Genomic DNA, 22,537 nt, shown 5'->3' with positions numbered 1-22,537 from the left:
CTGACTCTTGCCCTCAGTTCTCCTTCACAGCCCAAGTCCCACCTTCCTCAAAGGCAACCACGGGACATTCCTTTGTGTGCCCAAGAGCTGCCTGCCATGAAGCTGGCAGGTGTCCTGGTATATTGCACATGATACTGCTAAATTTTAATAAAAGAAAAACCACAATTATACAGCGCTTTTATTGATAATTGGCAACTGGCCTAAAGACTGTGTAGTACAAGTCCCTTTACCAACAACAGGCATGAAACAGCACCACTCTTAAAATCTAAACTCTTTAAAATCAGGCTCTGAGATTCACTTAATGAGCTTGAGGGCAGTGCTGAAGGGGGCCAGGTTCTCACAGGCCCTCATCCACTTCTGCACATTGGCAGGCACGGGCACACTGCAGCCTCCCGTCTGCTGGAGCACAGACCAGAGCACGACATCGGCCACTGTGAGTTCATTCCCCACGAGCCAGGGGCTCTTCCCGAGAGCAGAGTTCATGGAGCAGAACACGGCGGCCTTTTCTTTACTGCTTCCCTCTTTTAACTGAAAAATAGCTTTATCTACCCAGCTATCTATGAGGGTTAAATTGACCGCATTATGCTTCTGGCCGAACAGAGAGAACAGAAAACGTGCAATGTTCCCTTCTCCTTCAATGGGACACATCTTCTGGACACTGAACTTCATCTGAGTCTTTGGCACTGAAAGGAAAACACCGCATGAATGTCAACAGGAGCAGCACCGGATGAAGTACTTGTGCACGTGGGAGGGGACCCCGTCACCATGAGCTTGTGGCAAGGGAAAGCGTATTTTCAAGGAGAAAATCACATTTTTAGGTGTAATAGTCACGAGTTTAAACTATGTGACAGTTTTCAAGCTAGAAGGGACCTCAGACCATCTACTCTGACCCGTGTCTGGGTTTGCAGGATGTGGACAGAAACCAGGAGTCCTCTGCCAGGGCAGAGACTCTTAAGACATTACTGGATGAAGGACATTACCTCGCCTCCCTCTGCATAGACAGGACCAGGGGAGGCGCTCTCCAGTGGGTAAGGAATAAGTGATGCTACCGTCCTTTAAGGGCCACTTAAAAAGATAACATCAGTGTCCCTGTAATGACAGGTTTTGGGATGTGAGGGCAAGATGGCTATGACAGCTGCTCCTCCCCTGCTCGGGCTAGTTAGACAGGATAGCGCCTAAGACTACCCCTCTTCTAGACGGTCTGACCGACAGCGTGTGTAGAAGAGTGTGCAGCTGACGGACGTCACTGCGCTAGCCCTCGCTGCCTCTTACTGAATCATGCTGCACGTTTCATTACACAGGATAGGAGCTGAACCCAGTCCCGTCTACTTACCGTTTTTCCAAATTAGAGTAAAACCCAGCTGGTATTCATGCCGGGGCTGGTTTTTAGTTTGCTCGCCAAAGCACCTGAGGAGGTTTTCCGGCACATTCTTGACTGCTGAATGCGTGTGTACAGTGGACAGGACCTTGTAGTGGCTGCAGAGCAGCTGGTGCAGCACGAGCAGGGAGAGGGGAGGCGAGGCGGGGTTTGCGTTGATCACGATGTCTTTCAGAGCCCCATAGTCCTGGGGGAGAAAACCAAACACAGCAGAGGGTAGTAACAGCAATCTGAGTATGTGTTCTTGTACCAGGTGCTATTCTTAGACCCTAACACCCATGTAGAAGGCGCTACCATTATCCCACCACAATTGATGAAATGAGTCCTGGGGAGATGTGTGACTTATCCAAGGTCACTCCACTCAGCGAGCAGTGGAGCTGGGCTGTGAGCTGACACCAACCCCTTGGCCCCTGCACTGCTGGCTCCTGACGAAAAGTTTTTACTTTCAAATTAGTAAAACAACATATTAGGAATGACACTTCTATTTGTCCCCAAGTTAAAAAAATCACCTGCAATTAGAGTTGGCCTTCCGTATCTGTGGGTCTCACACCTACAGATCAACCAACTGGGGATTGAAACTATTTTTGATCCATGGTTGGGAACCCGCAGATGTGGAGGGCCAACTATATGCATTGGTCTGTGTCATTTTATGTAAGGGAGTTGAGCATTTACGGATTTGGAATCAGAGGGTGATCCTAGAACCAGCCCCCACGGATACAGAGGGACAACCACACTCCATTTACCAAATCTTCCTAACACCTCACTCCCTGATAGCATCTAGTTTCCACATCATCAGTTTGTGTGTGTGCTGTCAATGAAGGGTCTCTGGAAAAAGGGTGTTGGCCCAAAATATTACTGGTGATGGGAGGTGGGGGGGGGTCTAAAAACCTAGGTGTTAACTAAAGTGTGACAACATCCTGCCTTTTCAGATGCGGACTTTATTTCTATATATTTCTATACACTCACTATAATCATGAGTGAACTTGTAGAACACAATGAAGGCCTGGTTCCTGGCTCTTAACACAGCCTGCCAGTCTGGTCTCTGGTCATGCACGCCTGATGGACACCCATCACGTGAGCTGTGATGAGTGCTTTGCAGCTGTCTGAACATAGCGTGTCACTTGATGCTGTGCCTTCTGAGGTATCCAAGTTCATCTGAAGCAGCACATGCTCTGGGAGCCTTCATAGCGCCCTGAACTGGACTGGCTCCCCGTGGGCCTGGCCGGGTCTCACTGGGGCCTTGGTGCACACAAATACACTGGGTGATAAAGGGACATGTATGCAGAGGTACCGAGGTTACCAAAAACAGCCCTGAGAGAGACAGTGTAACACTGCTTCCAACTTTCAGGTCCTCAAGTGGTACCGTTTCCATTGCCAATTCTAGAGGAGGGCATTTAGCAGGATTCTTGGACAACCCCCTTTGCACCCTCCAATAAATAATACTTTGTAACAAGATGTTCTTTTTTTACCTGTCACATTAGACCCTAAATTAGCTAAAGGCTATAGACTGTTCATTAAAGGTGGCCAATACAACTTAATTTTAATAAAACTGAATTTAAGCAAATACATTTGAAATACAAGACTGTGACTGGCTCTTAGCAATATATTTCAACAGGATTGGTGGGGTTTTTGTGCCTGGACAGCCAGACCCCTGAAATTCAAGCTGCTCTCAGAGTCAGGGTTGACTGCTGAACCTGAGCAATGAGCGAATGATTTAAGATGTTTGTCCAGGGCCGGGGCTGCTGGAATGCTGCCGGGAATGAGGAGCTGTAATTGGACTCCCTTCTCTGCCTAGAGATCCTCCCTGCTGTTTGGCACTGGGTCTGAGAGGTCAAGAAGCAGCTTTAGAACTTGCCCCAGCTTCCCTCGAGCCCACGAACCTGCTCTGTGCAATGGCACAATCGTGTAAAAACATGCTCTTCGTCTACCTTTGAAAACCAGCAAGCCAAGGCTTCACTCACGGGAGCAGTTTTCTGGCACCAGCAACAACCTGGAGCGCTGATGTTCTCTAGCTTTAAGTGAACTCACCTTTCCAAGTACTGAGTTTAAGTCCAATGCACTGGTTGATAAAGCGGTGGGCTCTTCGGCTTGCAGTATGTTGGTTACATCCAAGTCTGCATCCGGCGTCTGAATCATTTTGGAGAGACCATCGACTGCGGCTTTCAATTCGTACAGATGTTTTAAAATATTGTCTTGGCGGGACTCGAGAGCTTGAAGAGATGGGTCAGACCCTCCCTAAGCAAACCAACACCAGAGTGTTCATTTCCTCCAACATCAAAGCAGTCTGCTTAACTTGATCACTTGTCTTCTACTTAGTTCCACAAATTCATTAAACCTCCCACCTTTTAAAAAACAGTAAAACAAAGTAGCATAATCATCTCATTTTCCCCACAGTCCCATAGGTTCTGCAAGTCGATCCACAACTGCTTTAAAACAAAAAACATGACTGAAAGCCACTTTGAAATTATATGACTAATTTCAGGTAATTTAGTCTAAGGACAGAGAAGGGGAGAAAATGAATACAAATTGTTCTTTAGTCTTCATATTAAAACACTTAAACTGAGAAAGGTTGGGGGGGGCAGTGAAAATGTAACAACTTGTACTAATAGAAGGGGAGCACACATAAGTTAAAAAAAAAAAAAGTCCTTTGGCTTGGAAGTCTGTCCATGAGATCAAACAATTGATTCCCCAAATCATTTGCGCTCGGCAGTACTGGCACTCTCATCTCAGAATTATCTAGAACTTTTCACTGCTGATACGTATAACTTCATAAACATTCTTCATTCACTGCATCTTTCCTGCCTGGTAGGCATAGTGACTGGTACATAATAAGTTACCAACAATGTTTATAATCTCAAATCAACACTTACCTTATAAAGTAATATCAAGAAACCTCTCAATACAGTCACATTGTGCAACCTATTTCCAGACTGATGAGCTCTCACAATAGACAACCCACTCTGTGTTGAGAAAAAACGTGAGCCAAAGGCTCATAACTAGAACAGTCACAATGTGAGTATAGGAGTATTTATTCATATTTGTGTGCTGCTAAATTGAATTCTTGGGAACATTGTTCCTCCCCTAGTCACTCCTAACACTGCCTTCTCACAGGGGTCAATTCATCACCAGGTGGTGTCAATTTTCTGGAATTCACTTCTAAGCATGCCTGCCTCCACTATCACTGCCTAAGTCCAAGACACTGTTTTTCACCTGGTCTACTTCCACTGGTCACCGTGCACCCATTCTGGCCCATCTGTAAGGTGGCAGCTAGAGAGAGGAAAGCAGAGGCAGATCCTGTCACCTCCTCCTCGGTGCCAACCTCCTGGGCTACAAAGCAAAGCCCTCACCCTGGCTTGATAGATTTGTCATCTGGCTGCCTCCTCTCACATAATTCTCCCCTGTTCTGCCGCTGGCCACACAGTCCATCGGATTGGATTCCTAAAACACCATGCCCCCAGCGGCCACAGGACTTTCACTCATTCTGTTCCCTCCACCTGCAACATTCCTCCCTCTTCTCTCATCTGCTTAACTCTTCGTTACCTTATAGTTGAATCACCACCTTCCCACCTCTCCTCGCCCGATGGTCTTGTTTAAGATCAAATAGCGAAGAAATATAAGGTGACTGACTTCTGAGTGGAACGAAGAACAATAAGGAGTTCAATATGCCATTTAAATAAGGCGCTGACCAGTAATCAGTCTGAATGCAAGACAAGTGTGACTGCCTGTGTAACAGCCTCACGTCCCTCACGGATAGTCCTCCCGAGTGCTATTTCCAGTCTCCTCCCCAGCCTGTATCTGTGCAGCTTGTGCACAATCTTAACTCATTTCTACAAATGGCAGCAGGGTCCTTGCTGTGTCAGGGTGAAGAAGTATTTACTGGATTCAAAAGCCGTCAATGCACCGAAACCCTAAAGCGAGTGACAGCCTGTGGAAGCGGCCCAGCGCGGCCAGATCTCACCCCTGACCTAAGGGATCAGGAAACGCTCAAATGGGCTTTCCCGATCATCTCTCTTAACCAGGGCCTGTTTTTCTTGCTCGGGCTAGAGTGTGGCTTGGCCTATTGCGTTTACCCGCTTGTTTTATATGCACAGAAGCAGTTTCTTTGTGTTGCTCTCATCCTGCGGGATTTCTAACTGTCTGTCCATCCACCCTGCCATCATCTGCTACAGCAGTGAGACTGTGTGTCGTCTAAGTTCGAACCTTCCGGGAGGGTGCCAGCACCCGGAATTTCACACGCTGCCGGGGAGAGCCTGGATCAGCATAACCACTGTGGAAAGCCATTTACTTCGTACTTATTGCTGCAGACAGACAGACCCGCCCGCTGGGTCGGCCATTCCATCCCTAGGCGATACCCTATGCCTGCCCCTGGGCTAGCACAGTCGCTGCAGAGCGAAGCAGCTTACAGTGGGAAACCAGCCGACACCCGTGAGCAGCGGGATGGACAGACCGCGGGGTGACAGTTACGCGAGGGGACAGCAGACGGCGGAGGGGACGAACGCTCCCTCCCTCCTTTCAGGCGACACAGCGAGTCCCGAAAGCACGGTATTAGCAGCAGCCGCCAGACACGCCGAGCCGCAAACGGCACGCTCCCGTCCACACCGGACCACGCGGCTTGGGGACGCATGCTGCCGTGGCACGGCGACCGGGAAGCGGGACGCGGCCACGGAGGTCGAGCCCTTGCGGGGAAGTTCCAGGGGCGCACTGACGACGCGTGGGAACCAGGGCGGTGGGGACAGCTGGGCTTGTATTAATCTTAAAAATGGGCGTTCCCGTGCTGTTCTCTCTTCCGTGGGTAAAGTTTAAATAGCCGAAAGCGAAAGCAGAGAGGAGACCCAGCCTGGAGGGACCCGGGCCCCGCCGCCCGCAACCCCGCAGGCCCGGCCGCCGCGCCTGCGCACTGGGCGGGAGGGTGGAGGGGAGGGAGCGGGGAGGGGCCGCTCGCTCCTACCTGCACGTGGCCCGAGCTCGGCGCGGGGCTGCCGGTCCTGCAGTGCACGTTGGGGAGCCGGTACATGCAGGTGGGGAGCGCTACGCGGAGAGGCGCGCCGCCCTCGTGATAGGGCTTCACCTGGTACATCGGCATCGTGGGAACCACGGGAGGGAAGGTGGCGGGCGAGGGACACGAACACCCGGAGACCGTCCGAGACCACCGCGCACCGCGGCCACCTCCCTTCCGATCCTCCCTCCCGACCCGGATGCGGGCGCTCTTGGGAAGGGGCGGTTCCTGCGCTCTCATTGGCCCGGGCTCTCTGAACGTCACGACCTCGGCTTTTCCTATCACCAATCGGCGAGAAGGAGACGCGAGCCTCGGTTTCCGCCCCATTCGGAAGGGGTGGGGCACGGCTCCCGGAGCAGCCAATGGGCGGCTCGGAGGCGGGGCCCCCGTGGGAGCCGCGGTGGGAACTGTCGCGAGTCCAGAGGCGCGAGCGGGCTGCATCCATGGAGCGAGCCGACGGGCTGAGGTGAGCGGCGCTCGCAGCCTGCCCTCGCCGGCGCCCTTGCTGAGGCGCACGGCGTTCCTGCGGAGGAGGCGGAAAGGCCCCAGGCGCCCGGGGAGCCTGCGGCACGCGGGCCCCGGAGCGGGCTCCCCAGCGCCCCCCGACCGCCGCCCCGTGGGGAGCCCCGTGCGGCCGGCCCGCTCCCGGGCAGGCTCCCAGGCCGCCGCACGGCCGTGGACCTGAGGTGGGGCATGAGGCCCCAGGAGACTGAAGGTTTCTCTCTTTTTGGAAGAAAAGAAAAAAAAAGAGGTCATTTGGGGGAGGCCCCGAGGTACACGCTGATTTGCATAGCCGCCGTTTAAAAAATGCAGCGCCTCGGTCTCCGTGGGAGGCGAGGCTGGCGGGCGCGCGCGGTGGAACTCGGGCAGCGGGGCTTGCGCGCGGCCTCTGCCTTCAGTGTCGGACGCCTGAATTCGCATTTAAGTGGTGGTTTTTTTGTGTGTGTTTGTTTTTAATTTCTTTATTGAAAGTATTACAGGTGTCCCCTTTTTATCCCCATCGACCCCCTCCCCCCCGCACCCCCCCCTCCCCCAGGCCTTCCCCAGACCAGTGTCTGTGTCCAGGGGTTATGCTTATAAACATACACATTTTTTGATGAATCCCCACCCACACCCCCTCCCCGCCTTCCCTCTCAGATGCCTCAGTCTGGTCCATGCTTCTGCGTCTCTGGATCCATTTTGTTCCTCAGTTTATTTTGTTCAGTAGATTCCACATATGAGTGAGATCATGTGGTACTTGCCTTTCTCTGCCTGGCTTATGCTACTCAGCATAATACTCTCTAGTTCCCTCCATGCTGTCCCAAAGGCTAAAAGGCCCTTCCTCTTCACGGCTGCGTAGTATTCCATGGTGTGAATGTGCCACAGCTTTTTCATCCACTCATCTGCTGATGGGCACTTGGGCTGTTTCCAGATCTTAGCGAGGGTAAACTGCGCTGCTGTGAACACAGGGGTGCATGAGTTCTTTGAGGTTGGTGTTTCGGGTCGCATTTAAGTGTTTCCTCCGCACCCCGCCAAATACGTATCAGAAAGGGTCGTGTAGCCCCTGGCCCCTGTGTGCTGTGCCACCCAAGCTATCCAACGTTGTACGAGAAATGGCTGAGGGCATGGACTTAGGGAAGGCGTCCTTGGGGCGGGCAGGGGTTTGCAGGGCCCAGAGGGCGGGCGGGACCGAGACCAGAGAGACAGGGAGCCGTGCAGAAGGGAGCCTGCTCTGTTCAGGACACGGCCGTTCGCGGTGACCGCAGTGTAGGGGAATTGTGGAGGCGAGGAAATCAGGGACACCGGGTCCAGCGGTGACCAGACTGTCAGCTTCACGTGGCAGACAGTGGGACGCTGCTAAGTTTTTTCAGCAGAAAAATTATCTGACCAGGTTGGTGCTTTCTGAAGTAAGGGTGGTGGTAGCGTGGCCGACGGATCGGAGTCGGAAGGATGTGGACACAGGCGGGCTGGAAAACTCTTAGAGCAGCTGCAGCCGGAACTCCGGGGGCCTTTGCCCAGGCAGCAGCTGGCAGCCTGCATTTGGAGTGAGGATTCAAAGGCAACTGTGGGAATAGTTTTTCAACCGGTACCCAGTTTCTGAGGTGGTTCTGACATAAGCATTGTGTATTTTTAAATTTTTTTTTTTTAATCCTTACCAGAAGATATTTTTTCCATTGCTTTTTCAGAGTGGTAGGGGAGGGGGAGGCATTGATTTGAAAGACACACATCAATTGGTTGCCTCCTGCATGCGCCCCAACCAGAGCCGAGCCTGCAACAGAAGTACGTGCCCTTGGCCAGAATTGAACCTGGGACCCTTTGGTCCGCAGGCTGACCCTCTAACCGCTGAGCCAAACCGGCTAGGGCTTGGTTTTTTAAATTGTGTGAGAACTGTTGCTTTCACTTTTCAAGAAAGGAGGTCCCATCGTTGCAAAAGATCATTGGCCCCATAGCTTGAGGGACACATGTGTCTCCTCTATGTAGATCCCAGTATAATTACATTTTTAAATATTGCATTCCGAGTATCTAGTCAGAATATTTTTTTGATAAATGTTTAAGAAGTGTAGAACAACACTTAATGTTTATGAATGTGATAAATGCATCTGTTTATGTAATGAATGGACACGTTAGGCCCATTAACTATTAACCGAGATGAATTACTTCCTACAGTTAAAGCCAGGATGAAAAATACATAAATGCATACTTACTGTGTTTCTTGTAACTGGTTTCTTTAGTACAGAACTTGCTAAGGTCATCAAGCCTATCGATGGGAGGTCGGTGCATCAGATTTGTTCTGGGCAGGTGGTACTGAGTCTAAGCTCTGCTGTGAAGGAGTTGGTAGAAAATAGTGTGGATGCCGGTGCCACTAATATTGGTAAGTTTGGGGGATTTAAGCCACAGGAAATAGTTTATGCTATTTTATCCAAGTAACATTTGTTACTGTAATAAGATACTCATGTTTGGTATACTGAGAAATTATTTTTTAACTTAAGTGTAGTTCTTAAATTTAGTCAATAAAATAAATTACTATGTGCCTAGGACTTAGCTAGGTAGTAATAAAAATGCCACTTAACTTTTATTGTGTTTTTACTATGTGTTAGGCAAACATTGTGCTAACTATGCATGGGATACCTTATTTGATCTGCAGAATAACCTTATGAGATAGGGAATTATTACCATTCTTATTATTATCTTTATTTTACAAATGACAAAGTTAAGGCACAGGGAATTTACTTTCTTTGAGGTTATAAAGCTAGTGAAATATGACCCCAGGAAGTCTGATTCCAGAGCCTGTTCTCTTTAATAAGTATGTTGAAATTATTCTTTTTAAAGAAAGAAAGGAAAAGAAAGGAAGGAAAACAAAACTGTTTTATTAGGGCTGGTAAATAGCCAAGAAAGACTTTAAAAAATAAAATGACAATAGTACATTTAAATAAATACAGTTATGACTCAAATTTGCATATGTAAGTTATAAATACTGTCAAGGGAAAGGCTTTTGCATGGACCAATTTTTTGAGAAATAAATGTTTTATCCTTAGATCTAAGGCTTAAAGACTATGGGGCAGATCTCATTGAAGTTGCGGACAATGGGTGCGGGGTAGAGGAAGAAAACTTTGAAGGCTTAAGTAAGTTGAATTTTTCTAACCCTTTTTTAAAATATGTGGGCAAAAATTTTAAAAATTTGAGTAAACACAAAAACAGCTTTTCAAACCCAGTTACTTTGATGGGTATTGTGTATGTTCATTGCTATGCCACTTGAGATATCCTGGTCTTTACTTTGCACCTCTTCTTTCAGCTCTGAAACACCACACTTCAAAGATTCGAGAGTTTGCTGACCTAACTCAGGTTGAAACTTTTGGCTTTCGGGGGGAAGCTCTGAGTTCACTTTGTGCACTAAGGTGATGCAACATTTTTACCCACTAACTTGGCTCCTTGTTGAAATCTCTCTGAAACTTAAAAAGAGTGATTAGAGTTATTATTGTTTACACCTTTCCTTTTGAATGTCTCAACTTCTGGCTTCTGTGTTCTGTTTTATCTTACTACCCATCTAAGTGGTAATACCTCTGAGAGGTAAGCAATGAATGAATGAAATGAAGCAAATAGTATTGTTAAAAAATTGTTACCCGTAGTCAAGTAGTGACTTCTCAATTTTAAAATAATGTATGGATACTAAATTATAGATACTGTTGGTTTTAATTTCAATTTTTAGGAAAAAATTTAACTGAAGCATTTATTTAGTTACACAAAAGAGTCTGAATTTTTATAAATAATTGCTTCTACATTTGAACTATAATATCTTTTGGATCCTTTAAAAATTTTTGTTAGGCCTAGCTGGGTGTGGCTCAGCGGTTGAGCTTCGACCTAGGATCCAGGTGATCAGGGTTCGATTCCCAGTCAGGGCACATGCCTGGGTTGTGGGCTCCATCCCCAGTCAGGGGCATGCAGGAGGCAGCCAATCAATGACTCTCTCATCATTGATGTTTCTATCTCTCTCTCCCTCTCCTTTCCTCTCTCTGAAATCAATAAAGATATATTTTTAAAAAAAAATTTTTGTTAGAACACTAGTAACAAAGCAAATACATTTTTTATAGTGAATATATAAGTTTTGAGATCTTTTATCGTTTTTCAGTTCAACTAGAAAAGCAAATATCAAAGGTTTTACCACAACGAAGCATTTACAGAACTCTGTATCTTATTAGGTGCCAAACCTTAGATTTTATGATGGCTTCTCACCCATTTGAACTCTCTTGATTATCTCAGAGGGATCATCATCTCTTTTGAGAGTCTTAAGAGAGCAGAAGTGAGAGAGCATGTGATGTCCTGATGTCCAGCACTCATGAGTCTCTGACCTGCCGCGCCTGGCATTCTCTTTCAGTGACGTCACCATTTCTACCTGCCACTCATCTGCAAAGGTTGGGACTCGACTGGTGTTTGATCACAATGGGAAAATCATCGAAAATACCCCATACCCACGGCCCAGAGGGACAACAGTCAGTGTCCAGCAGCTGTTTTACACACTGCCTGTGCGCCATAAGGAGTTTCAAAGGAATATTAAAAAGGTGCGGTCAGTTCTGGACCCCAGCTTCCAGAAGCATTGAGACTGTAACGAAGACGCACAGCAGAGGATCTGCTGGAGTACTTTACTCTCCTCTTGCTCTCTTGTTGAGTCTTATGCCTGTGCTTTTTAAACAGGAGTTTGCCAAAATGGTCCATATCCTCCAGGCATACTGTATCATTTCCGCCGGCATCCGTGTAAGTTGCACCAATCAGGTGGGACAAGGAAAACGACAGCCTGTGGTCAGCACAAGCGGAAGCTCCAGCATAAGGGACAACATTGGATCTGTGTTTGGGCAGAAACAGGTAGCGGTGGCCAGTTGGCTAAAAATATCTTAATACTCTGGTGGTTATGGCAGGTTTCCGTTGTCCTTTCGAATAGAATGGAAAATAAAATCCAAGAACTGATTTTTTTTTATTGGGCACCTATTGCAAAAATTAATCTTGAATTTTGAGAGTTTTTATTTTACCCTTGTAGAGAATCAAACAACACTTTTGCTCTCTGCCTGAAAAAATACCGAGTATTGTGGGCAATAACGTTGATTATGAATAAGGAGCTAAGTGTCTCATCTTTCTAGAGAAAAATCAAGATTATTGTATTGCAAAAAGCAGCTGTGGAGATTCTTTGTGCCCTCATGTGGCTCGTTGACTAGGAAAGAAAACACTAGAACCTCCTGTCCTTCTTTCCGAAGTTAGGTTCCTTCTGTCTGTCTGGATGTGACTGTGAATCCTGGTTTCTTCTAGTTGCAGAGACTCATTCCTTTTGTTCAGCTGCCCCCTAGTGACACCGTCTGCGAAGAGTTCGGGCTCAGCTGCTCGGATGCTCTGCAGAATCAGTTTTGGTGAGTAGATTGCCATCAGGAAAATGACAGTCGAACATTTATTTTTCATGAGTTTCTTGTTTTTAAAGGTAGTGATTTTAAGGCTTTTAGTTTCTTTTGCCCATTACACACCTGTAAGCAGTATTACTGCTGAGAAAGGATTTATATAAAGGAGTTAGTTACTTATTCAAGCAATATTCTGGGTAACTGGTGCATTTTAGGGTTTTTTTCTATTGAATTAGTCTTTGCAGCAAAGATTATGTTTAGTGAACATTTAGAATAACTTTTAAAAATTATTTTATGTATAATGTTTCACTTTGTTGGGATCTGGCAGAGAGCAGTGGAGGCTGTATTTCCTTTAATTCATGCCTTACCCGAAGTCCAGTCCAGCATCATTACTTTTAATGTTAGAAAAATAGACGTTTTCCATAAGCAGGACTGGGCCTGTGAGGTCCGTATTGCTTACCCTCCCTCCTCTTGCCTTTGGTGTATGCCTGGAATTAAAGATGGGGATTCATTTATTTATGTTAAGGCGTCATTTTTACGGAAATGCAAACATCCCTGAGATTGGTCTCAGGTGGAATGAGCACCTTACCAGCACCGCAGTAGATACAAGTTTGCAAACAGACATTAAAAGGGCAAGGAATGTGGGCAGAGATCCTGGTGACAAGTGGTTGGATTCCCTGGACAGCTGGTGGGGACAGCACAAACGGTCTAGAATGTGAGTTTGTGGTGAGATCCACTCCTTGTTTAATAGGGAAGGTGAGAGGAGAGCTGAAGCAAATGGTTTTGAACTCATGGCATTGCCTGTGGCAGATTTGCGCTGCCGGAGCTTTAGAGCCTTCCAGAAGGTCTGTGTTTTTATGATTCACCGGAATGCTCATTAACCGAAATGTTAGCACTTAGTGGCAGGCCACTAGGTGTTAAGTTGTTATTTCTTTTCTACTTTAAGAATGTGCCATGTTCTAGGTGTCTCTAACCCTTTTCACTCTGGACTCCCACCCTTGTTCACACTGAACAGCATCTCAGGTTTCATCTCTCACTGTACTCACGGTGCTGGACGGAGTTCAACAGACAGACAGTTCTTTTTTATCAATTGGCGGCCTTGTGACCCGGCAAAGGTATTTAAAATTTTTTGTGCAAGTTTTCTTTTTAAAGCCATATAAATACATTTCTAGGTACATTTGAATGTGTTTTATGAGTATTTAAACTGCACCTGCATTGTGTGGCATTTCTTCAAGAGCATCTTTAGATTGGAAAAAAGATTCAGTCTTAGGAATCTGTGACGGTGGGGCACAAGGAGTCTTTTTTGGGTAGTGGATATATTCATTCTCTTGATTGTAAACTTATAGAGTTGTACACTTCAAATATGTGTAATTTATTGCAGGCCCGTTGAACTCCTTGAAAGCTGTTAAAAATGTATCCCTTTAGTGGTTGGTTAGAATAGCATGTTGTTAGAACCCCAGGGGAAGGGAACGCTTACGCTCTTCTAATCCTTGTTTTGTTGGTAGGTTTCCAGACTTGTGAATGAGGTCTACCACATGTATAATAGACATCAGTACCCGTTTGTCGTTCTTAACATTTCTGTTGATTCGGGTAAGTTCTGTTGACATCTCAGTAAAATCAGCGACTTACTCCTAAAAGAACACAATGAAGTTATAAAGCTCTGATCTGACTGGAAACAGCCTCTGGTAGTAATAATTAATGGCTGTGTGTTTTTTTTTGTTGTTTTTACAGACTTTCAGTTTTATTTTACAGACTTTTTTTCTTCTCAATACAGATTTCTCTGCTTTCTACTTGAAACTATGTTAATTATATTAACAGAAAAATGTGACTCTTTCATGTCAGCCAAGGGAGAATGTGAACTAAGTGTTCTCCCTGATTTTGAAAAATAATTTATTTCGTATTTTTATTCTGATGGTTAAAATTCTGGTTTATTGTTAGCCAGTATTTTTTCCAGGTACTTAGAAAATATATATGTGCACACCTTTAAAAATATGTCATTATCTGTCCATATCCTTTGGGGTGAGAAAATAATTTTGGGCAGTTTTGGGTAGAACTCTTTATCCTTAGATGTGAACATTTTCTTCTCTGTATCATTAAATATTACTCAGAAACATAATTTTAATAGCTGCAGTCATATTCTAATGTATGGATATATCTTAAATTTAAACTTTTAAAATGTATTTCAGTTTTTGGAAATTTAAATCCTGTCCTTATAATTAAGTAATCATCTCTATATTTGACTGTTTCCTTTAGATAAATTCCTAGAATTAGAATGGCTGCTCTAGTGGATATGACTGTGGCGTACCAATTCACACATACCAACTACGTGCTAGGTTTTATCATTTTAACCAAATCCAGTGGGTGATAAATGACGTCTTTCTTTAGTTTACAGGTTTACTGCACGTTTTCATGTGTTTGATCTTTTCCTCTTGCAACTTACCCATTCAAATCCTTGCATATTTTGTCTATTTAAAAAGTGGTTCATCTTTTCCATGTTTTGAGTGGATTTTATGGTTTATGAATAATAATCTGGACACCGTAATGTCTTTGATAGTACGTTTGGTCAGCACAAGTGAATAAAATAGTAGGTGGGGAAGTTTTTATTGTTAAATTTCTATTGTTAAACACAATAAAGTGTCCTTTCTTTTTGCCTTAGGATGTGTTGATATCAATGTTACTCCGGATAAAAGGCAGATTTTCCTACAAGAGGAGAAGCTTCTGTTGGCAGTTTTAAAGACGTCTTTGATAGGAATGTTTGATAGTGATGTCAGCAAACTGAACGTCAGTCAGCAGCCACTGCTGAATATTGAAGGTAAAAAACTGCAAGTATATAAACATCTTCTAAAATACAGCTGTTGTGATACTTTCCTTAGGGTGTTTTTGACATGAAATAAAATCTCTTCTTCTAGATAGAAAGAATGTGTCTCACTAGAAAGTCATCTGTTTGTTTATTTTTAACTTTTACTTACTAATTTGAGAGAGAGAGGAAGGGGGAGAGAGAGAGAGGGATTTGTTGTTCCACCCATTTATGCATTCATTGTTTGCTTCTTGTATGTGCCCTGATTGGGGATTGAACCCGCAGCCTTGGTGCATCAGGACGATGCTCCAACCAACTGAGCTACCTGGCCAGGGCAAAAGTCATCTGTTTGAAAAGAACATGAGCTACCACATTTAGTGCCCAGGGATATGTTCTTACCAAGACTCAACTGATTGCTGCAGTCTTTTCATTTCCAGAGTTCGAGAAAGTTGATTTTGACAGTTTTTGCCCATTTTCTCATTCCTTTCAGAGAGGAAGGAGTTTTTGGAGGTCCTTTCCCTGCCTTGTTTCCTCACATCACAGAACTGATCTGACACCTGCAATAATGCGCACAGTCATTATTTTACTACCTGATCCTAATTTATTAGCTGTTTCTTGAAGTAGTTTCCTTTGTATTCATCCAAACCACGTGCGTGTGGGAGAGGGGCCTGAGTTGAGCCCCTGTTGCCTCCCTTGGTGGAGGGAAGGATTAGCCATTACCCGCCGATTGCCAGATCTACTCCTTGGGTGGATGCTTTTTTAAAGCCAATGTGCCCTGCAATCTCCAGGTCTGTAAATAGAGATGGAGGCAGCAGGTGCCTATCGCTCTGTCCTCAGAGGGGGGAAAATACCAGAGAGCTGCTGAGGAAGTGGAGCCTGGGGTTCGGTGGGAAGCTAAGGTGACAGATGAGCATTGTTCCAGCAAGAGGAAGCTGCTGTGGGATGAGGCTTGCAAAGTGAGGGTACCAGGAGGTGAGGGTGGGCAGGCGAGGAGCACCTCTATCCTTTTGTTCCCTAGCACCCCGAGGGTGGGGCATCAATTTGGAAGGTGCTGAGTCAGCTCTCGCTGTGTTGAAGCACCCTGTGCCACCCTCATCCTTGTGAACGTGTGTTGTGGTTTAACCCTCACCCAAGGATACTTTCCCACTGCTTTTCAGAGAGAGTGGAAGGGAGAGAGACATCCATGTGACAGAGACATGTTGATTGGTTGCCTCCCGCCCGAGCCCTGAGCAGAGCCAGGGATTGAGCCTGCAGCCGTGGTACGTGCCCTTGACCGGAATCAGACCTGAGACCCTTCAGTCCGCAGGCCGACGCTCTAACCACTGAGCCAAACTGGCGATTTTGTTGTTTCAATTCTACCCATTCTAGTGAGCAGATGACGGCCTCATTAGAGGTTTTCATTTGTATCTCTTTATGGTTAATGTAGAACAGTTTCCTATGTCTTATCAATTTGGGCCGCCTCTTTTGTGACATGCTTTTCATGTAAAAGTGTCCTCTTTTTCCTGACACTCTCCCCTGTTTCTGTCTGCTTAGGTCACTTAATAAAACCGCACTGGACAGAAATGGAAAACCCTCTGCCAGAGAAGCAGGGGAATCCTGCTTCTTTAGGTTCGAGAGGAGAAGAGAAAAGGGCGGTGACCATTTCCAGACTGCGGGAAGCCTTTTCCCTTCGTCACCCAGCAGAGCACAAGCCTCAGGGCTTGCAGTCAGTGGGACAGAGCCGGGTTTCTCCAAGACAGAGGAGAAGCATGCCTTCTTCTAGGCCCTCAGATGCCCTCTGCCCCCAGACACCTGGCGTGGGCGCAGGCTTGTCTGGCTCTCCGGGAGGGGGGACGAGTCCGGATGAGGACAGGGGGGAAGCAGATAGGGACTCCGGGCATGGCAGCACCTCAGCTGGCTCAGAGGAAGGGTTCAGCACCCCGGGCGAGGGCAGTCACTGCAGCAGCCACCGAGCAGCCAGCTCCCCTGAAGACAAGTGTTCACAGGAAAAGATGGAGTCGCATGAGAAGTTACCAGAAACTGGGCGTCATTTTTCAGACATGGAATGCCATTTAGACCAAGAAGACGGTGGATGTAAATTTAGAGTGTTAGCTCAGCCAGCCGATCTCTCAAACACCAAGCGTTTTAAAAAAGAAGGGATTTCTTTAAGTTCTGACATCCCTCAAGAGTCAGTTAACAAGCAGAATGCGTTAGTGTCTCAGGTCGACGTCGCTGTTAAAATTAATAAGAAAATAGTGCCCCTTGGCTTTTCCATGAGTTCTTTAGCCAAACGCATACAGCAGTTACAGCACCAAGAGCAGCACAGACAAGATGAGCAGAATTACAGGAAGTTTAGGGCAAAGATTTGTCCTGGAGAAAATCAAGCAGCAGAAGAGGAACTCAGGAAGGAAATAAGGTAAAGGTTTTTCTTCAGAGTATTTTTGGTCCTTTTGCTGTGAGTGAGCCAAAGGTCAATCCTTCCAGAGTCCACTTTTGCTCCTCTGTGTGTCACTGGCTCTTCTATGATGCCGTCTCTCCTGGGTCAGACCTGGGTCTGGCTGCCTCGGCGCCAGCACCTGGTCCTCTGGCTCCTGTTGCCTGTCAGGGTGGTCCTCCCTGGGGCCTCCCTGCACCGCAGGCTTATATCTCCGAATGTCAGACTTGTCCCAGTTTCCTCTCCTCCTTGCCTTTCCCTTTCCCTTTCCCCCTCCCTCTCGAAGACTCTAAATTTGAACTCAGTTTGATTCCACAAATTGTTCATTCACCGTACTGGTGCATCCTTGGCAAGGCTTTCTCTACTCACCAATTTCTTTTCACTGCCTTGAACATCTACCAGGTGAATTTGCTATAAAGAACAATTTCTGCTGCCTGAAACCCTGCAAGAATTTCCCCCTTAGATTTCCTTAGCATATCCTGTCCTCCAGCGATGCCTTCTTGACCCCGATTTCATTCCTCCTCCAGGTTTTCAGCCATACCGACTTTTCCCCCTGTAAGGAATTCATGGCACTCCGGGCGGGTGTTGCTATTTTCCATTTTTCATTTCAGTGTGTGTGAGGAAAAATTAGAGCACATTGTTATACTTGTGGTTTCAAGAAGATTGCTCAGGATGAGGCTAAGGAAAAGGAATCCATTTAAAGAAAAATATCGATACAGATAATAGGAAACACTCCCCCTTTTTTGTCAGTATCATGTACAACATCTTTACTTGTTAAAATGTTGAATTCTCCTGAAATTCTCAACTTTTGTCTTTTTTAAACTTTGTCTCACTGTTGACTGAAACGTGGTGCCCTGTACACAGTGCATCTCAGTAATCACACTGAACTGCTCTAGCACTTTGGTCTGGACCACACAGGCTTTGCCTAATTTAGATGGTAAATTCTTCAACCATGAGTTTTATGTAATTCCTTTGATATTCATAGTGCCTAGCTTACGTTGAGAAAGGTCTTCAGGAAATACTTCCTTTCAAAAGTGTGTAATTAGTGGAGGTGAACTTTTTTGCATGTGATCTGCTGGAGACTGTGCATTTGGATGCAGCAAAGAGAGCCAGGTCCCTTCAGACATGTACACACTCACACACAGTCATAGCAGGTGTGCACTTGACAGAGAAGGACACGTCAGATGCTCCAAATTAAAGCTGCTCATCCTTTACCTTGGCATTCTCTCAGCCCCCAAAAATGACGTTAACTGTGATTTTAAAAGCAGTCTTAATTAATCCAGCAAACATTTATTGATCACCGATTATCACGGTTCTTGAATTTTTTCCATCAGAAAAATAATCTTTTGAAACATCTCATGATTAACTTTCTCTTCATGCAGTAAAACGATGTTTGCGGAGATGGAAATCATCGGTCAGTTTAACTTGGGGTTTATAATCACCAAGCTGGATGCGGACCTCTTCATCGTGGACCAGCACGCCACGGATGAGAAGTACAACTTTGAGATGCTCCAGCAGCACACTGTCCTCCAGGGTCAGAGGCTGATCGTGTAGGTTCCCTTCAGCATTCGGGATTTTCAGTGTCTTTTCACCTCCTGAATTTAAGACCTAATAGCTTATACATATGTCTGTGTATTTACATATATCTATCAGCAGATGTTTATACTTTTTACATGATAATAGTCGTACTGCCATTTACCGAGTGCTTATTTTACTTTAACTTTTTATTAATTCTCACCCAAGGGTATTTTTTCCATTGATATTTAGAGAGAGTGAAAGGGAGCGAGGAAAGGATGAGAGAAAGAGAGAAAAACATCAGTGTGAGAGACACACATCAATTGGTTGCCCCCCGCATGCACCCTGGTTAGGGCCAGGGGAACCTGCAACCCAGGTATGTGCCCTTGACTGGGAATGAAACCTGCTACCCTTTGGTGCCTGGGCTGACACTCTAACCACTTAGCCACACTGGCCAGGGCCACTGAGTGCTTATTACATGCTAGGCACTGTTGAAACAACTTATGTCTATTAATTCATTTAATTCTCCCAAACCTATGAGGTAGTTACTGTTACCATCAACATTTCACCAGTGAGAAAACAGGCACACAGAGAGGTTAAATAACTTGCTCAAGGTCACACAGCTATGATCTTATAAAAATTCAGCCTTTTTAGCTATCAAAAAATGTCGGTCACTGGTTGGCCAGAAAACCCTTCTGATGAAGGGCAGTTTGTAGTATGTAGTACATCTCTTTGTAGCATGTGGAATTTGTGTGTTCAGGAGGACAGCACTGCCTGTGTGTCAGTCCTCAGCTATAGTACAGAATTCCAGTGACTAGTCACTGGATTTTGGCATCTTCCTCCCCTTTGCCAGATTGAATGTTGGCAACTGACCACATGCTGGTGTGAGGGCATACTATGTAAACTGGAAATCTTTTCTTAAGCAAATTTATAAGAAGAGGGCATGGATTGTCATTTGGGGAAATTAAACTATGTAGAGAAATAAACTCAGATCCCAGCAGAAGTAGGTCCCGGCATGAAGAAACGTACCATAAAGCAGTCACTTAGCTGGGAAAGCACACCTAGGTTACGGAGTGCACTGTTTCCTCTGAGGTGCACTCAGGCATTGTGTGTGTTTTTAACAGAAGTGAGTGCTAAGAGTAAAGACCTTGAATAAGCTACTTTATAAAATTTCCTTAAGTAAACATTTCATGACCCGCCCCCTCTCTAGGGCAAGTCTCATGCTCTGCTCTTAGGGCACTATGTGTCTCTTCTTCCTGATCCTCAGTGTAGTAACTAAAACTTACTAGACTGTTTGATCAACGCCTTTCTTCCCCCCAGACTATTACTCCATGAGGGCAGAGACCAGGTCTGTGTTTTCTTACCATTCTGTGTCATGCCTTTACCAGTGTCTGTCTCACTAAGTACTCGCTAAATCTAGGACACGGCTGCATCCCTGGATGGTTGATGGAGAGAGAAACAGCACAGGCAGAGGAAGGGGCAGGGTACAAAACAAATGCTGCTTACTCTCTTCAAGTGCCTGTAATGACCTAACCCAACTTTTCAAATTGTCTTTATTGTGAGGAGGGGAAAAACAGCATTTTTTATGTTACATTGTTATGGATTCAAAACAGACGGGGTCCTTGGGGTGGGATTGCAGGTTGAGGAAAAGCTAACTACTTTTGTACTTTAACTTCTAAAATGTACTTTTAAAAGAAAATTAAAAGGAAATTCTCAGAAAGCTTTGTGACAGGAGAGGCACATAGCTCAATAAAGTGTTATTCATGTTGCTTTTTGCAATGAATTCAAGGACTTACTGTTTTAATTTTATTTCTGCTTTATAGCTAAGTGTTTGACTTGAATACGGTTTGACTGTCTCCTTTGTTTTTCAGACCCCAGACTCTCAACTTAACAGCTGTCAATGAAGCTATCCTGCTGGAAAATCTGGAAATATTTAGAAAGAATGGCTTTGACTTTGTTATCGATGAAAATGGTGAGTTATTACGTAGAGCCATAGAACTGTCCTTTTAGAGTGGGGACCAGTCTCTGAGGTTACAGATCCACATATTTTATCAGCTGTGAAGATGGCCCCCTCTTCAATGTTTGGTACACGTAGCACTCAAATGAAACTCATTTTCCAACTGATGAATTTTTCTCCAAATTTTATTCTTTTAGCTCCAGTCACTGAAAGGGCTAAATTGATTTCCTTGCCAACTAGTAAAAACTGGACCTTTGGGACCCAGGACATAGATGAACTGATCTTCATGCTGAGTGACAGCCCGGGGGTGATGTGCCGGCCGTCCCGAGTCAGACAGATGTTTGCCTCCAGAGCCTGTCGAAAGTCTGTAAGTAAAGGAAACTCCTCTGCCAGGGCCTGGAGGGTCTGCCCATGCTGTGGTCCCCAGAAGTCACCAGCTCAGCTGCTGAGCAGTCAGCGTTGTCCATGTGGCTGTGATGGCTACGGGTCATGGTACGCAGGTCCGTCCAGCTGCAGCTCTTGTCCTCTGGGCAGCACACCTGAACCTGTCAATTGTCCTGGACTTTCCTTTGCCACCTGAGGGCATGGGCTCCAGCTGTCCTGCCCTTTCAGTCCCATCTGCTGATCTTGTCTGCAGACCAGTTGTGCTTGTCCCCTTCTGCCTCAAGCCCTGTGTGCTTGCCTGTCCCTTTGCCTGGATTCTCCACCTCACATACCTTCATCACATCCCTGGCTCCTGCCTATCCCTAGGTCCTGAGCACCTGACTGAAGTAGCTTCTCCCTGGTACTCAGGCACAGCACCCCTGAGTGATATTTGTCTGTTTCTGTTAACTTGTATGTCTTCCTCCAATGTGATGGAGTCCTGCCCTATATTCTGCCTCTAGGAGGTGCCAGGTTCAGGCCTGTCACCTCTCGCCACCTCACCTTGTTTCTCAGGGCCTCAGTTTCTCTCTGCTTGCCTTGGCATCTGCTCATTCCCCTGGATCTGTCAGATAGTGATATGTGCTATGGAGAAAAGTCAGGATGAGGGCCACAGAGGGGTGGACAAGGAGAGCTGGTTCACTGAGAGGAGGCAGGGGCATTGGAACAGAAGCATAAATGGAGCTGGGGAGCGAGGCATGCCGACGTTGGAGGAGAGTCTCCCGGGAGAGAGCACAGCCAGTACCAAGGTCCTGAGGCAGGTACTTTATGCACTTGTGCAAGAGAGAGGGGTAACAGTGTGGCTGGAGGTGGGAGGGAGGGTTGTATGCTTGCAGGTGTGGACTTGAATGCCATTGAGGGCCAGATTAGGTGATGCGCTTGGGCTGTTACTCTGGTGATGGCAAGGGTCGTGTAGAGAAGCCACGAGATCTGACATACCTTTCAAAGGAGTCACTGGCTGCTGAGTGGAGAATGGTGGACGAGGTCAAGGCGGGGAAGCAGGGAGGCTGCTAGGAGGTCACTGCAGTTGCTGAGGTGACAGGTGAGGGTGGCTGGCAGAGAGGTCATGCTGGTGCTGTTGAGACTGGTTGGATTCGGGATAAGTGAGGTTGGCATCTCGAGTAAAGGTGAAGGATCCAAGGAGGGCTGGCTTCACAGTGAGATATTAGAAGGCAGGGTTCATTGGGGGAAGATTTTTCAGGC

The 22,537-nt window shown here is 46.2% G+C and overlaps 2 protein-coding genes across 5 annotated transcripts in view; one reads left to right on the top strand and one right to left on the bottom strand.

Moving 5' to 3' along the window:
* Positions 1-163: 163 nt before the first annotated feature.
* On the bottom strand, positions 164-6,575 carry AIMP2 (aminoacyl tRNA synthetase complex interacting multifunctional protein 2). 3 transcript variants are annotated; one of them, XM_081137475.1, is made up of 4 exons: positions 6,327-6,575; positions 3,407-3,613; positions 1,334-1,565; positions 164-683 (listed from the first exon to the last, which is right to left on the bottom strand). In XM_081137475.1, exons 1-4 carry the CDS (start codon positions 6,459-6,461, stop codon positions 295-297), a joined length of 963 nt encoding a protein of 320 aa, XP_080993601.1. In that variant the 5' UTR covers positions 6,462-6,575; the 3' UTR covers positions 164-294. The 3 variants fall into 3 exon arrangements, with proteins under 3 accessions (XP_080993601.1, XP_080993603.1, XP_080993602.1); XM_081137477.1 differs by having other exon boundaries at positions 3,407-3,588; positions 6,327-6,558; XM_081137476.1 differs by lacking the exon at positions 3,407-3,613 and having other exon boundaries at positions 6,327-6,555.
* A 185-nt stretch (positions 6,576-6,760) lies between these two features.
* The window catches only part of LOC308556705 (radial spoke head 10 homolog B-like), a 45,394-nt gene continuing 29,617 nt past the window's right edge, over positions 6,761-22,537 (top strand). The window contains exons 1-14 of one of the 2 annotated variants that reach the window (XR_013998747.1): positions 6,761-6,840; positions 9,086-9,225; positions 9,890-9,976; positions 10,147-10,249; positions 11,227-11,410; positions 11,544-11,711; positions 12,177-12,247; positions 13,248-13,347; positions 13,738-13,822; positions 14,889-15,044; positions 16,563-17,424; positions 18,825-18,992; positions 20,829-20,929; positions 21,112-21,281. The gene's annotated coding sequence lies outside the window, so the exon portion shown is untranslated. Of the gene's footprint in view, positions 6,841-9,085; positions 9,226-9,889; positions 9,977-10,146; positions 10,250-11,226; positions 11,411-11,543; positions 11,712-12,149; positions 12,248-13,247; positions 13,348-13,737; positions 13,823-14,888; positions 15,045-16,562; positions 17,425-18,824; positions 18,993-20,828; positions 20,930-21,111; positions 21,282-22,537 lie in introns of both variants that reach the window. The other variant, XR_013998748.1, reaches the window with a different exon arrangement.

This window comes from Miniopterus schreibersii (genome assembly GCF_964146895.1).
Source record: "Miniopterus schreibersii genome assembly, chromosome: 4".
NCBI lineage: Eukaryota > Metazoa > Chordata > Mammalia > Chiroptera > Miniopteridae > Miniopterus > Miniopterus schreibersii.
The sequence above is the reverse complement of the archived record's forward strand: the minus strand, read 5'-3'. Positions and strand labels throughout refer to the sequence as shown.

Excerpts from the sequence above, each read along its gene's own strand:
- AIMP2 (XM_081137475.1), bottom strand. The coding sequence starts at position 6,461 with ATGCCGATGTACCAGGTGAAGCCCTATCACGAGGGCGGCGCGCCTCTC. Across the intron at positions 3,614-6,326 it reads CGAGCTCGGGCCACGTGCAG|GGAGGGTCTGACCCATCTCT; the intron begins GTAGGAGCGAGC and ends TGGTTTGCTTAG. Across the intron at positions 1,566-3,406 it reads TAAACTCAGTACTTGGAAAG|GACTATGGGGCTCTGAAAGA; the intron begins GTGAGTTCACTT and ends TTTCTCCCCCAG.